Source organism: Marmota marmota, unplaced genomic scaffold (genome assembly GCF_001458135.2).
Source record: "Marmota marmota marmota unplaced genomic scaffold, marMar, whole genome shotgun sequence".
NCBI lineage: Eukaryota > Metazoa > Chordata > Mammalia > Rodentia > Sciuridae > Marmota > Marmota marmota.
Window position 1 is genome coordinate 669,813 of NW_026000021.1, and position 14,965 is coordinate 684,777.

At 42.8% G+C, this 14,965-nt stretch overlaps 1 protein-coding gene across 3 annotated transcripts in view; it reads right to left on the reverse strand.

Moving 5' to 3' along the window:
- Cfap221 (cilia and flagella associated protein 221) overlaps positions 1-14,965 on the reverse strand; it is a 105,248-nt gene that overhangs the window by 36,087 nt on the left and 54,196 nt on the right. For all 3 annotated transcript variants that reach the window (XM_015501698.2, XM_048810414.1, XM_048810415.1), the window contains 7 exons: positions 13,077-13,166; positions 11,640-11,738; positions 8,112-8,217; positions 6,342-6,472; positions 4,108-4,188; positions 3,232-3,339; positions 3,004-3,138 (listed from right to left, as the gene is read on the reverse strand). In XM_015501698.2, the coding sequence (XP_015357184.1) occupies positions 3,004-3,138; positions 3,232-3,339; positions 4,108-4,188; positions 6,342-6,472; positions 8,112-8,217; positions 11,640-11,738; positions 13,077-13,166 (750 nt within the window). The remainder of the gene's footprint in view (positions 1-3,003; positions 3,139-3,231; positions 3,340-4,107; positions 4,189-6,341; positions 6,473-8,111; positions 8,218-11,639; positions 11,739-13,076; positions 13,167-14,965) is intronic.

A 14,965-nucleotide genomic window follows, 5' to 3' on the forward strand; every position in this document is an offset into this window, starting at 1 on the left:
AGCTGTAGCCGTGGGCGGGCCGCGTGGATCAGTCAGCCCGGATCTCCGGTCGCACAGTTGGCTCGTGTTTGAGACTGAATTACCGGACCTCGGTGCTGGAAATCCTTCCTCTAGGTTTCGGTGCACCCCCATTTTGCTGTAAGTTCCTAACAAGATAGTTTTTTGTCGTTCTAACTCGTTATTCACCTGCGCAGTGGCGGTACACGGGGTGTGATGCACTCTATTCACGGCCATCTTGGAGTCCCCCAAGTTTGTGATTTATAGTTTGGGATTTATATTTTCACTTTTTATTTTTACCTTCATTTTATTTATTTATTTTTACATGGTGCTAAGGATTGAACCCAGTGCCTCACAGGTGCAAGGAAAGAGCTCTACCACTGAGCCCCAGCCACAGCCCTATATTTTCACTTTCTTTCTTTTTTTTTTTTAACTCTTTTTAAAAAATATTTATTTTTTAGGTGTAGGAGGACACAACTCAATGCCTTTATTTTTATGTGGTGCTGAGAATCGAACCCAGGTCCCGCTGTGCTAGGCGAGCGCTCTACTGCTGAGCCACAAACCCAGCCCTATATTTTCACTTTCTAATAGTGTCTTTAGGAAGGAAAAGTTCTTAATATTGACAAAATTCAGTTAATCCATATTTTTAAAATATATGGATTTTGGTTCTGGTGTTTTTAGTTAATCGCAAAGATTTTCTCTTATGTGTCTTCTAGAAGATAATTTTAGGTTTCAAATTTATGTCTAGGATCCATTTTGTGTTTATTTTATAAATTTATAAGTGAAGTTGTCTTATCTTTATTTTGTTAAATAGATAACTGAATATTCTCATGCTGTTTATTAAGATTATTTTTCTTCAATGAGTTGTCTTTGACCTTTGTCAAAAATCAGTTGGTCAAATATGTATAAATGAATATATACTTGGATTCTCTATTCTCTTCCATTGATATATTTGCTTATTTTTAAGCTAATATTATTCTGTCTATTGTAGCTTACAGTAAACTTTGAATTCATGTAGTATAAATTCTTCAGCTTTATTTTTCCAAAATCATTCCAAATATATCTGAATTTCCACTTAAATTTTAGAGTAAGCCTGTTAATTTATTTAAAAAATAGGATTTTTGTTGCTTGGGATTGTGTTGCATTTTCAGATTTGTTTAGAAAGAATTGATATCTTAACAATATTAAATTTTCTCATCTACCAACATGGCATGTGTCTCCATTTATTTAGGTTTCCTTTGATTCCCTTAGCAATGTTTTACAATATTCAGCATATCAGTCTTAATATATTTTTGTCAGATTTAACCTGAAATGTTTTATATTTTTGATGCTATTTTTTAGTATTATAAATTTAAAATTTTAATTTTATATAGTTTATTGTTAATGCATAGAAACATACTTGATCTTCATATGGTGATCCTACATTCTACAATATTGCTAAATTTGCTTCTTGGTTTTAGTAGATTTTTTTTTTTTTTTGATGAATTACATTGTATTTTCTAATAGCCAGTAATTTTATTTATGCATAAAAAGAGTTTTACATCTTCCTTCCAAATCTGGGTGCCTTTTATTTCTTTTTCTTGCCTGGTTACATTGGCACAGTTCTTAAACAGAATTTTTGAGAGTAGACACCTTTATCTTATTCCTGATCTTAGGGGGAAGACATTTAGTCATTTACTATTTGGTTTGATGTTAGCTCTTGGTGTTTTAGCAAATGTTCTTTATCAGGTTGAGAAAGTTCCCTTTATCCCTTACTGAGATTTTTTATCAGGAATTGATATATCGTTTTTCTGTATTTATTGAGATGACCATATCATTTTTGTCACAAACTTTTGATGTCTGTTCATGAAAGATATTGGTTTGTCCTTTTCTCTTTCTGTAATGTCTGTGACTAGCTTTGGTGTCAGAGTGATAGTGGTTTCTAGAATGAGTCCAGAAGTAATTGCTCCTCTTCTGTTTCCTGGAGGAGTGTATGAGTTTGGTATAATTTCTTCTTTAAACATCTAGCAGAATTCTCCTGAAGGCATCTGGTCCTGGAGTTTTCTTTGTGGGAAAGGGTTTTAGCCACAAATTCAGTTTTTTAGTATATACAGAGCTATTTGGACTATTTATATCCTCTTGAAGACTTCACAGCTTGTGCTTCTAAATAAATTTGCACATTTGATTTATTCTTTGAATTTACTGGAATGAAGTTTTTCATAATATTAACATATATATTTTTTTAAATATTTATTTTTTGTAGTTGTAGTTGGACACAATAACATTTTATTTATTTATATGTGGTGCTGAGGATCGAATCCAGGGCCTTGCACGTGCAAGGCGAGTGCTCTACCGCTGACATAACCCCAGCCCCAACATATATTTTTACTATCTATAGGATCTGTAGTGATGTCACCTCATTCCTAATATTGCTATTTGTGGTTTTTTTTCTTTTTTCCTGGTCAGCTATATTAGTGATTTATGCATCTTATTTATCTTTTCAAAGAAATATTTTTCTATTTCATGATTTTTCAATCTGATCATTATTATTTTTTTTTTTCTGCTTAGTTGGGGTTCCTCCTGTTCTTCTTTTCCTAACTTCTTAAAGGGGCAGCTTAGGACATAAATTTGAGAACTTTCTTCTTTCCTAATGTAGTATATATTACTATAAATTTCCCACAACTTTTTGTTTGTTTTCATTTTAATTCAGTTAAAAATACTTTCTAGTTTCTCTTTTGGTTTCTTCTTTGGCATATATATATATATATATATATATATATATATCATACAGAAACAGAAAAGATCAGTAAGCTATTGTCATAAAAATAAATGCTGGACTTGTTAAGAGACAGACACTCTGATATTCTCCAAATGATAAATAATGATAAACAAGCTCAGATATTGTTTAACACTTGATATTCCAAAGAGAAAAAATATATACTTCCAATTATTCCCTCTGTTTTCTTATAGAGTAATTGCTAAAATAAAGGAATACAGGAAACAAGCCTTTTGCCAATGGTTACTTACAAAAATATAGAGCGGATCATATTCTGGGGACATGGATAAGGCCTCAGGTGGTTTCATAGTCAAGATTGAGGACTTTCCAGAGACCTGAGGTGTGGAGTCCTGTTTTGGAAGGATAACGATGGTGGTAACTTCATCCTAAACACACGAGGAACAAGAATGGCCAGTTAGTCTTGCTGCTAAGACAAGAAGGAAAAGTGGGAGGAATTCTTGGAGGTGGGGACAGGTTACCTCAGCTCCTTGCTTCAGGGGTCGAGCGAGCTTTTGGGGTTTGTAACTTGTTGAAGACATGTGGACTGAGAATGGCTGATATCCCTTAATTTTGTACAGTTGAGGAACCTGAGGGTGAAAGAAGACAACTGATTGAATATCCTTAAAAGAACCATTTGGTAGGATCTGCTTCTCAACCGCAGCTGTCCGTGGTGAGGGTGAACCAGGCCACCCTGTAGCCATCCATTATGACAACTGTCAGTTCAGACCAGCACTGGAGAGGTGTCAGGGCCCTGTTCTAGCTCACATCTGTGTCCACGGTTACTTTCTCATACCTCAGGACTTAACTACAGAAACACATCAAAATATCTTCATTTTCAAAAACACAAGTGGTCATATGCCTCAAGAAAAGCTGCCTAATTTGTGTCCAGTTCATCTTGTGGTTCTTTTTTTATTTTGTGGGGGACACTAGGGATTAAACTCAGGGGTGCTCTACCACTGAGCTACAACCCCAGTGCTCCCCTCCCCTTTAAATTTTGAGACAGGGTCTTGCTGAGGCTGACCTTGAATTTTCAATTCTCCTGCCTCAGCCTCCTGAATCTCTGGGATTCCAGGTATGGGCCACTGCGGCAGCTGCATCCTGTGTTTTGTCTTGAAGTTTCTAATAGATGTAGCTGAGGGAATTCACGGGCGAGGGTATAACCCCACAGAATAAAGACCCTGGTTTCTGTAGCCACATTAGGGATAAAGAATCTCCAACATTCTATTAAATAAGAGCAGAAAAATACTCAGTATAATCTAAAATAGACCAAAACTAATAAAATAATACAGTTCAAGTTCAAGAATACTTTGTTCACTCCACATAAAACACTGAAATAATTATGTGACAGATCTGACCTGCAAGTTGAAGAAGGAATAGCTGTGCTTGATTTGAACATCTGAAGGCTTGATTGGGACTAGTCCAAGGCCGTCAGGAGCCTAAAATGGGAAAATAATGGGGGAAGAAAGGAAAATCAACTCCAAGCAAAAGCAGGTAGGCTTCTATTTCCATCACAGTTTGAAATGTTAAATGAAGAGATCTACTCTCAAAGCAGCCTTTCTCAGGACCACAGTTGCCACTTGATCTCTGGGACACAGGGCGGCCCTGCCATCCCCTCTTTATGTATCTTAGAGTATGTCAGTCTTCTTCTCCTCATGGAATGTCATGGAGGCTGCGACGGATCCCCTTGAGCTCCAGCTGTTAGAGTCCTGCTAAGAGTCAGGGTCAGCTCTCCTCATGTTTTGCCTTGACTCTGGGTGACAGCACCTTCCCTGGCAACCTGTCATTGGAGGCAGGGTCAAGGTCCTCTCACCCTAGGCCAGTTCCAGAGTTCCTCACAGCCTTAGCTGAGGCCTTTGCTAAAATCGATGGCAGCCCTACTTCTCCGTCCAGTCCTGTTCCCTGTGCTGGCCTTTCAGAGAGGCTGGTTCCCAGAGTACTTCCTGCCTGCTCATGTGCACAGAGAACCTGGAACAGGGCCTGGCAGACTACAGGAATTCCACAAATACCATCCTTTACCTAGGCTGAGGCACCACCATTCAATTAATATGATGCAATGTTAATGTGACATTTCCCAATTTCAAAGATGCTTCAAGTACAAAAAAGAATTGATGAGGGGCTGGGACTGTGGCTCAGTGGTAGGGCGCTTGCCTGGCACATGTGAGACACTGGGTTCAATCCTCAGTACCACATTAAAAAAAATTAATAAATAAGATAAAGATATTATGTCCATCTATAACTAAAAAAAAGAATCGATAAAATCCTGTATTTGTGGAATAAATGAATAAATTCTTGTATAGATAGAAATGCTGAGCCCTCCATTTTTTAAAGTATTTATTTTTTAGTTGTAGTTGGACACAACACCTTTATTTCACTTGTTTATTTTTTATGTGGTGCTGAGGATCGAACCCAGGGTCTCGCATGTGCGAGTCGAGCGCTCTACCGCTGAGCCACAACCCCGGCCCCCTCCATTTTTTTTTTAATCAATCCTGAACAGCAGAGAAGTCCTAGCAGCACTAACTAAATAACAAAAGAAATATGCAAGCTGTGACCTATTCAAAAAAATGAGGTGGGCTCCATGGCACCATGATGACTTCTCTTCACCCCAGCACTCTTTTGCTCCATTAGTCATTGAGCGTCAGATAATTATTAGGGTGGGAACATCACAGATTCATTTTTAATGAATTAAGCAGTAGAATCTATTAAATCATTTAATTATCAAACTCAGAAAACATGGAATTTCTAAATTTCACCCAGTAATTCTTGGGGAAATTAACCTGAAATATTTGGGGATACGAATGTCGGGTTTATTCTTTAAAATTAAAAAGATCATTCTGCACAAGCACTTGCAATAAGGGTCTCAGCACATGCTCTGTTGCTGTGAATCTGAGCGACATTTTATGGCTGGTTATGTGACCTTGTGCCTCCATTTCCCCATCTGTGAAATGAATAAACCCACCACATAGATTCATTGAAGATCAAATGAAGTCACACCTGAAACACTTAGGTGCAATTTAAGAGTTAATTAATGATTATTTTCATTATAATGCATTATTGTGCCTGTAAAGGGAGGAGAATGGGCTGTCACACCCTACAAGAGGAGGGACAGAGAGAGGTGAAATTCTGAGTCTGATGTGTTAGCTTGACAGATTCTGGGACAAGAATCTTCTTGACTAGGTTGGGCCCAGACTAGGGGCTGCTGTTCTCTTAGCCTCTTATTTATTGTGCGTCAGAAGGTCCAGCTGAGCAGAGCCTGCCTCCCCGGGCCAGGTGGTCCTCTCTGTCCTTATCTGCCCATCTGCTCTTAGGCCTGATTCCAGGGCAGCTGGAATCAGTGTCCATGCCGGGTTCCAGCCTGGGTTACCAGGGAGCTCTGCACAGGCATCCCGGGTGTATCAGGTGTACCAGGAGTTCCAGTACAGGGCAGGTAGCTAGATGGCCTCCAGTGTCCCACTGGTCATAATTTCCTGGGCACAGGTCTCCCCTGGAGGCCTTCTGAGGAGACAAAGGGGGTAAGGCTGGGCTTTACAATAATCTGCCCTACCACCATGAGATCATGCCTGCTCCCACCCAACAGCCTAATGGTACCCACCAGCTCCTTGTCACCCTGAGGAGGGCTGTAGGATGGGAAGGCAAAGGGCAGCACGTTGTTGGGTGACACCTTGAACTGGCAACTGTGATCATCCTGAGTGGATCGTGGAAGAAGGTTTCTGGAATGCTTGTCTAGGGGGAAATCAAAACAGTACTTTACTATCCTTAAGGTATTTTTTTTTGAGTGAAACTAGCATTTTTAGTTGCATATTTACCACATACTATTTCAAAAAGGATATTTATGCTTCTATGTATGCATACATAATATCTATTTCCATTGTTAGTTCCCCTCTATTCTTTACTGAAACCCCTTCTTTAATTTTTAAAATTTTTATTTATTTTTTGCTTCAAAAAACTATAATCCTTTAAAAATATTTTATGACTAAACATCAATTATATATGCTAATGGGGTTCAGTGTGTTTTTTTTTTTAAAGAGAGAGAAGAGAGAGAGAGAGAGAATTTTTTAATATTTATTTTTCAGTTTTCGGTGGACACAACATCTTTATTCTTATGTGGTGCTGAGGATGGAACCCAGCGCCCCGCGCATGCCACATGTGGCTTGAGCCACATCCCCAGCTCCACGTGTGTGATATTTTTATCTATGCATATAGCATGCACTTATGAAACCTGACCTTCCCTTTTTCTCTCTCTCCTCCCCACACATTCCCAATCCTGAGAAATCACTGTTCTACTTTCAGGTCTGTCCCCCAAAACTTTTGTTTTTGTTTTTGTTTCGTACCAGGAATTGAACTCAGGGGCACTCAACCACTGAGCCACATCTTCAGTCCTATTTTGTATTTTATTTAGAGACAGGGTCTCACTGAGTTGCTTAACAGCTTCACTTTTGCTGAGGCTGGATTTGAACTCAAGATCCTCCTGCCTTGGCCTCCCGAGCTGCTAGGATTACAGGTTTGTGCTACCGTGCCCAGCAAAAAACTCTTAATACTTGATTAAAATATTTCTGATGAATTCAACAAAGAAAAAGATTAAAGAAAAACATTTTTATAGATGTCCATACATGATTTCTGGGTAAATTCCATTTTTTCTTCATTAAAAAAGAGTTTATTAGAAACTTCAATATCAGAAATAAAATAATGTAGGAAGTAGAAAAGAATAGATAAAATGCTACAAAATGATTTGGGAAACTAAATATACAACTATCTTGGTGGAGAGGCTGGAGTATGTGGGGCTCTGGCCAGGAAGGGAGGAAGGCCTAGGAGGGGCAGGGCCCGCCTGTGGACCTGCGTATGAGCTGTTATGGTTTGGATGTGAGGTGTCCCCACCAAAGCTCCTGTGAATGCAGGAATATTCAGAAGCAAAATAATTAGATTATGAGAACTGCGACCTGATCAGTCCATTCCAGTTTCAATGTGCTGCCTGGATGGTGACTGTAGGCAGGTGGGGCATGGCTGCAGGAAATGTGACAACTGAATCAAGACATTAGAGGGACATGAGGAAGGGACCACCTGCCAGGGGACAGAGGCAGACTCCAGAGTCTAGAAAAGGCAAGGAAGTGGATTCTCCATGAAGCCTCCAGAAGGAACCAGCTTTTGACAACTGGATTTTAGATGTCTGCAGAACTATGACATAATAGATCTGTGTTGTTTGAAGCCATTACACTTGTGATGGTTTGTTACAGCAGCAATATGAAACTAATACATGTGATTTATGAAAAAATATATTTTTGCCATAGCTAGTTTCATGATAAAGCAGTCTTGAGCTCCCAGGGGTCTTGGTCTCAGCATTGCTATCCTTCACACCGTACCTTACCTTGTGCTATTGACTGTCTTGCTTGCATGAGCCTTTTCATTATACTTTCTCTGTCCATTTCACGAAAAGCAACTAGCATATTGAGTAACCGCCGCTCAAACATGATCTTGAATTGGAAAGAAATCTCAGATTATTAATTGATAATACCATATCTGATAGTCAATGTCATTCACTTTTCCCAATCACAATTAAGGGCACAATTTACAGGGAGAGTGGCAAGCTTCCCCAGACTGAGGCCACAGGGACTTCATGGCCTAGTGAATAAGAATGAGCCTGGAAACTAAGAAAGGTATCAGGTTGTCATCTGGTCTTGTCCCACCCCGTTTATGAGTCCTGAGTCTACATTCTTTCTTCTGGATGTATCTGAGGAGCAATGCTACCACAGTGGTGTTTGCAGAGTCAGAGGACAAACTTACATAGGCGATTCTGTAGCCATAGGGTTGGGGACATGGGCAGTGGTCTACCTGCACCTACATGCCATGTCTACACCACCAAGCTTTGCATCCATAGTGGTGCTGCTGCAGGGGAATGTCCCCCATGCATGGAGGGGTGGCAGAAGGGGTCATTCATTCCACCAGAAGCACTCCTTTCTCTTCTCCCAAGAACTCTTTCATTTACCAAATAGAAAGAGTCTGCTTTGTGTCTGGCTCTGTGCAAGTCCCTGGAGAGACGGGGAGGAGCAGAGCCTGTTCTGCCCTGCGTGGGGCTGACGTTCTGGAGGGGTGTGTGTGGATGACAGTAAAGCCCTAACTGAACACGCACAATGAACACCATGTGAAGAAGGAGGGTGGTCGGGAGAGGCCATGACTGAAGGGGCCGCAGGCGAAGGCCTGGCCACTGATGCAAGGAGAGCGAGAAGGCTCCTCTGGAGAAGAGAGGCTTGATGGAAGCCATGAGGTTCGAGAAGAAGGAGGTGATGGGAAGATCTCCGGAGAGACTTCTGAGCGAAGGAACCAGTCAGTCTGAAGATCCTGATGCAGGAGCGAAGGAGCTGAGCTTAGAGGACAGAGAAGATTTCAGTGTGCTCTTGGAGTCTTGATTTTAAAAAATGTGCACTGTGTGCTAACAGGGACGGGAGCTCTTGGAAGGCCTGAGCTGGGGAGGGCTGTGGTCATCTCTAAGCTTTGAAGCTCTGCCTCTGGCTGTGTTGGGGAGACCTGTGCTGTTCCAGGTGAGAGGAGTTGGGCTGGGGCCAGCATTAAGGAGAGGGTAAGAAGTCATTTGACTGGAGGGCACCCTGGCTCAGGGACCTGAGAGCGAACCAGCACTGCAAACACTCCAGCTGCGGGGCTCCCTGCAGAGGGGCTGAGGTTCAGGGGGCACCAGCCTCTTGCTGGTGTGTGGCACTGTCAACAGCTGTGCCTTCCTCCCCCTGAGCGCAGCCTCCTGCTGCCTCTTTTTACCGCTTTCTCCCCTTCCCCGAGCCTCCTGTGGCCACCTCTGTGCATACACAGAACAGGAACAGCAGGGACTCAGGTTCTTTGGGGCTTCAGAGGCTGGTGAGAAGGTCGCCAATGCAGGGAGCATGACCAGTCCAGGCTGAGTCCTGCCTGAAGGACGGCCCAAAGTGGGAACTTCAGGAGCCCCTTAGACGTGTTCACTCACTTCGTCTTCACAGTAACCCAATGGGACAGGTCTTAGTGTCATCCTCAGAGTTCAGATGAGGAAACTGAGACACAGAGGTCATGTCGCTTATCCAAGATCAGAAAGCTCACAAAGTAGCACCAAGAATTAAGTGCAGGCAACCAGGCCCCAGAGCCTGGATGTGTGGTTTGGGTTTTGAATGACCCCCGCCCCAAGGCCTATATGCTAATGGCCTCAGCCTGGGGCACTGTGGGAGGTGGTGGAACTGTCAGAGGTGGGGCCTCGTGTAAGGAAGTAGGTGATGGGGGTGTAGCATTCAGGGGGATATTGGGACTCTGGCCCCTTCTTTTCTCTCAGTTGCCCCAAGATAAGCAGCTCTGCCATGATGTTCTGCCTCAATACAGGCCCAAAGACCTCCATTGAATCAATCCGCCGTGGACTAAAATCTCTGAAATTCTAAGCCAAAATAAACCTTTCCTCTTTATAAGTTGATTATCTCAGGTGTTTTATCACAGCAACAGAAAGTCAACTTACACACCAATTTTTAATCGCTGCTCTCCCTTGCTTGAGGTGTGAGTCTGTCCCATAGGGAAGCCATGCTTCAAGGGCAGGGACAAGACTCTCCAGGGAGCATAGGAAGCAAAGAGCAGCAATGAGAGCTTTAAGTGTTGAAGCTTATAAAGATAGCTTCTTGGAAGACAGGTAGACCTGGGCTGGCCCAAAAGACAGGTATGCACCTAAGGAGTGGAGACAGGGAGGCATAGAAACATGGGTTCCTAGCTGGGGATAAGCACGGTGTGTCTGGAAGAAGATGAGGATGGTGACAAGGAGAAAGACTGGGGAACTGCAGAGGGCCGGCTGCAGTCAGATCAGTGGGTCACCCTACACCCTTTATTGGCATTAGGGGTCAGAAGTCTTCATTGTATCCTCCGGCAGGAAACCACTAGAGGCCAGAGCTATGCTGGGGGGAAGATCAGCGTGAATGGGGGTTAATCCACAGTAAGGAGATGACACCTTTGAAGGGGAAGCCATAGCCTGATGTCAGAGACAAGATCCTACTGGAATTTTCAGTTGTTCTCTCTGAATAGGACCAAAACCCCATTGTTTTACTTGTATTGACCCAGCAATTCCACTCCTAGATATGTATAACCAAGAGAATTGAAAACGTGTGTCCACTAACTTCTGCACAAATATTTATAGCAGCATTGTTGGCAGTACCCCAAAGGTGAAAACAACTGGATGCCTGTCAATGGATGAATAGGTAAAATGTGGCCTATCCAAAAACTGGAATATTATACAGCCATAAAAAGGAATGCAATACTGATACCAGCTGCAACACCAGTGAACTTGAAAACAGGTTAAGTGAAAGAAACCAGATTCAAAAGGTACATATTATATGATTCCAAATAAGTAAAAATGTCCAGAAATGGCAAATCCATAGGAATGGAGAGTAGATTGGTGGTTGCTAGGGGCTGGAGGAAGGAGAGAATGGGGAGCGACTGGTAATGGGTACTGAATTCCTTTCTAGGAAATCAGACAGTGATGATGGCTTCCGGATTCTGAATATACTAAAAACCAACTCAGGTAGATACGTTACAAAGGTGATTTTTATAGTATGTGAATTGCATTTCAATTACATTATTATTTTAAACAGCCCATTGTTTGCCGGGCACAGTGGTGCATGCCCGTAATCCCAGCGGCTTAGGAGGCTGAAGCAGGAGGATAGTGGGTTCAAAGCCAGCCTCAGCAAAAGCGAGGTGCTAAGTAACTCGGTGAGACCTTGTCTGTAAGTAAAATACAAAATAGGGCTGGGGATGTGGCTCAGTGGTTGAGTGCTCCTGAGTTCAATCCCTAGTACCAAAAGAAAATATAAAAGCCCCTTGTTTGATTACTTTGTGCTGATGACTAAACAAATAAAAATTCCAATCTTGTTCTGGGACTCACCTTGCGTGCTGCTTGTTGAAATCGTTTTTGTGCCCTGAACCTGGTAAACCAATTATTATTATCGAGTGGATCAAAACGAGGCTTATATTCTGGGATATCCTGTAAATATAAAGCATAGGCTCATTTTACATTTAAATTCTAACTCCTGACCTAAGCATTTAATAAAAATGTTTTAGAGTTTGATCCTAAGTTATCATTTGTTCTTTCATTTAGTGAGCATTTGTTAAGCACTTGCAGTAGACGTAACATTACAGAGAAGTTCTGGAATTGGGGGTCAAAAGAGAAAGACAAGGTTTGGGTTGTGGAATCTGGGAGTCTAGTTAGGGCAACCCAAGCAGACATGTGTGACTGAGGAAGAAGAAGAAGAAAGTTATACAGAAATCAGTCCTGTGGGCAGGGGCTGGCCCTGCATCCACATGAAGAGTAGACCATGAGGTCCCTGGATGGGAAGGAGGACGCTCTGCTCAGCCCTGTGTGCCCAGCGCCAACACCGTGCCTGCATGTCCTGGGCGCAGTGTGCACAGGCCAGGGAGTGAACAAAGAGGGCAGGGTGCCCGGAGTCACAGGGACACCAGAGCTGCAGGTTCTTGTGTGTGGGGGGGGGGGAGGGGGATGGCAAGATGAAAGCAGTCTTTAGTAGTGGATCAGCATGACCCTGGCCTGTGCAGTGGGCTGCAGAGGAGCGCATGGGGGTGGGTGGGGGTGGGGACAGGTGTAGGACAACAGCCACCGGATCAGTCAAAGTGAGCCCTGGAGGGGTTGGACTTGGGTGGCCTTGTGGAAGAGCTCCTGGCAAGACTCTGGCTAGATTCAATGATGGGGAGAAAAAAAGAGGTAAAAATAATCCAGATGTGGCGACCCGAGTGAAGACGGTGAGGACATAGAGAGATGGGTGGTCAGGGAGAGCTGGTTTCCCTGCTGAAGTTGGAGTCTTAACTGGAAACTGTCACGTGACGGAGTCAGGTGACAGGGCTGCTGTCCCCCTTTAACACCTGAGGGCACTAAGGCATCGTAGCTCAGGGGCTTGTCCTGGGTCCCCTATCTGTCCCAGAGAGAAACCACAACTCCAAGCTTCCACTTCTGGTCTTGCCATCTTCTCACCAAGGAGGGGGACACAGGGAACAGAGGTTAGGGACCCACCTGAGCACCTGCAGAGCCACCTGGAGAGCAAGGGGAAACAAGGAGAAAGGAAAAGTCAAGGTGCGGGGGGAGGAGGAGGCGAGGACACCGTCAGATTTGAGGGACACACGCATCGCAGGTCTCAATGCTTTACTTGCAAATGGATGGTTAAAAAGCACTCTAAAAATGGAAGCGTCTGAGAAACTATTAGCTCCCTCTTGGTAAAGGAATTTCCATAAAATTCCCGAAGGTTTTCAAAAAATAAGCATTTAAAGAAGTGCCAATAATGAGATTCCAAAGAAAGGAAAAATCACTCACCTCTTCTAGTTCGCGAATCAGCCGCTTATGGTTGACTTCTGTGTTGAGTCGCTGAAATTCCTCATTCAGAATAGGATCTCCTCTATCGCTCTGTTTTTTTTTTTTAATCACAAGAAATAGCAAAATTGAAGACAATGCATAAAACTTTATTTCTCTTTAAAACTCATAGAAACCCATTGGGCAACTGGTGGAACCCACTTGTGGAACCCACTTATGGAATTCTGTCTGGGTGTGGGGGAGATATCTGTAGGTTAAAATGCCCATTATAATCCCAGTTACTGTTTAGATACAGTGAGCTTTTATAGAAGTACAGACCTAAGACCTTAAAAAATATACATATATATCTATATACATATACGTGTGTATATATTTGTGTGTGTGCATATATCTATATACACATACATACACACATACATATATGTAAAATTAGGGGTAATGTCTCTGGAAATCATTTCTAAGGCACTTAAAATTCACAGGAAAGATTTTAACTATGAAACTATTGGAGAATGTATAGTATAGATTTCATTAAAAAGAAATGTCTCAGGTTTAAAGCTCCTCTGAATTGATTATCCAAGTGCCAGGTTTTAACAAAGGCACACAGTGATTCCCCACTTCTGGGTGGTGGAGGCTGGTGAGTATTTCTGGGCTGGACGGGGACTAGTCCTTTCCCTGGAGTGGGGTCCCCAGGCTGCTCTCCTCTCCCACCTGCCTGCTTCCCGTACGGCCTCTGGACTCTCTTTCTTAATCCCAGGAGCCACAGGTGACTCCAGGGGTGGGCTGGCCAAGCTGGACAGGGTCTGTACACCCTGCCTCTGTGGAAAGGGCACTGTGCACACCGTGAGTCGTGTTCATTTTTGATTCTCGGTGGGTTCTATTATTTGTTGGTTGGGTAACCTGGCAAACCATATTGGCTCTTAGGTACACCGTTTATGGTTATTTTAAAGGCTTAATTGGAAGAAATTTATCCGTCACATTAACACTTTATTCAAAATTAAAATAGGAGTGCTATTGCCACCAGGGTGGGGAGCTGTCTCTGATTTGCACGTATCAGGAAGTTGAGTTTGAGACTGTGGACCTCAAGTTCAAAATCTAGAGTTTGTGGGGACAGACTCAGATGCCTCCCATCACTAAAAATAAAATAAAATAGTCAATTTTAAGGAGGGATCGGTGTAAAGGTTGTTATTTCTCAATCTTGTTGAGATTCTATTTATTTATTGTGAACATTTCAGAATGTAACGTTGTCTGTGGTCTCCCCGAGCATAAGCTCGTCATCCTTGAGTCTTTGTGCCATCAGCTTGATGTCGACTCCCTTCTGCCTGCCACCATCTCTTTTTCTCAGCCTTCTGCCCTAAGCTCAGACCTCCCAGCATTCCTTGCTCTGGGGTCACCTGCCAGCACTCAGCTACCAGACGAAATCCCTTGAGCATACAACACAGGGTCCCTGCAACACTTGGTCTCCACACTTCATCCTCCTGCCTGTCCTGGTGACTGACTCTAAGGACCTGGCTGCTCCTCTCCTAGACACACTGGCAATGCGGTTTAAATGCTCATGTTGACCTGTTGTGGCATGTCTGTGTCACCTGCATCTTTAACAAAGGTAGAAAATAGCATTCCACGGTGGGGTTGACAGGAACTACTCGATATTGTGTTTTTTAAATAGCTTGCAAAGAATCTGAACCACACAAGCAACTGCATTTAAGTGGCAATCTCAATACATATCTTTCCTAAATGTGAAGATTTATCCATGTAGTAATTTTATTCTCTTTTGTTTGTCCTTGAAAAATAAACATCTGGTCTGGACTCCATATCTAGGAAGATGAACGAGATATCTGGCAAGACACGATTTCCCCTGGCTACTTAGAGGCCGGCTAGCTTCCCGGGAGCTCACA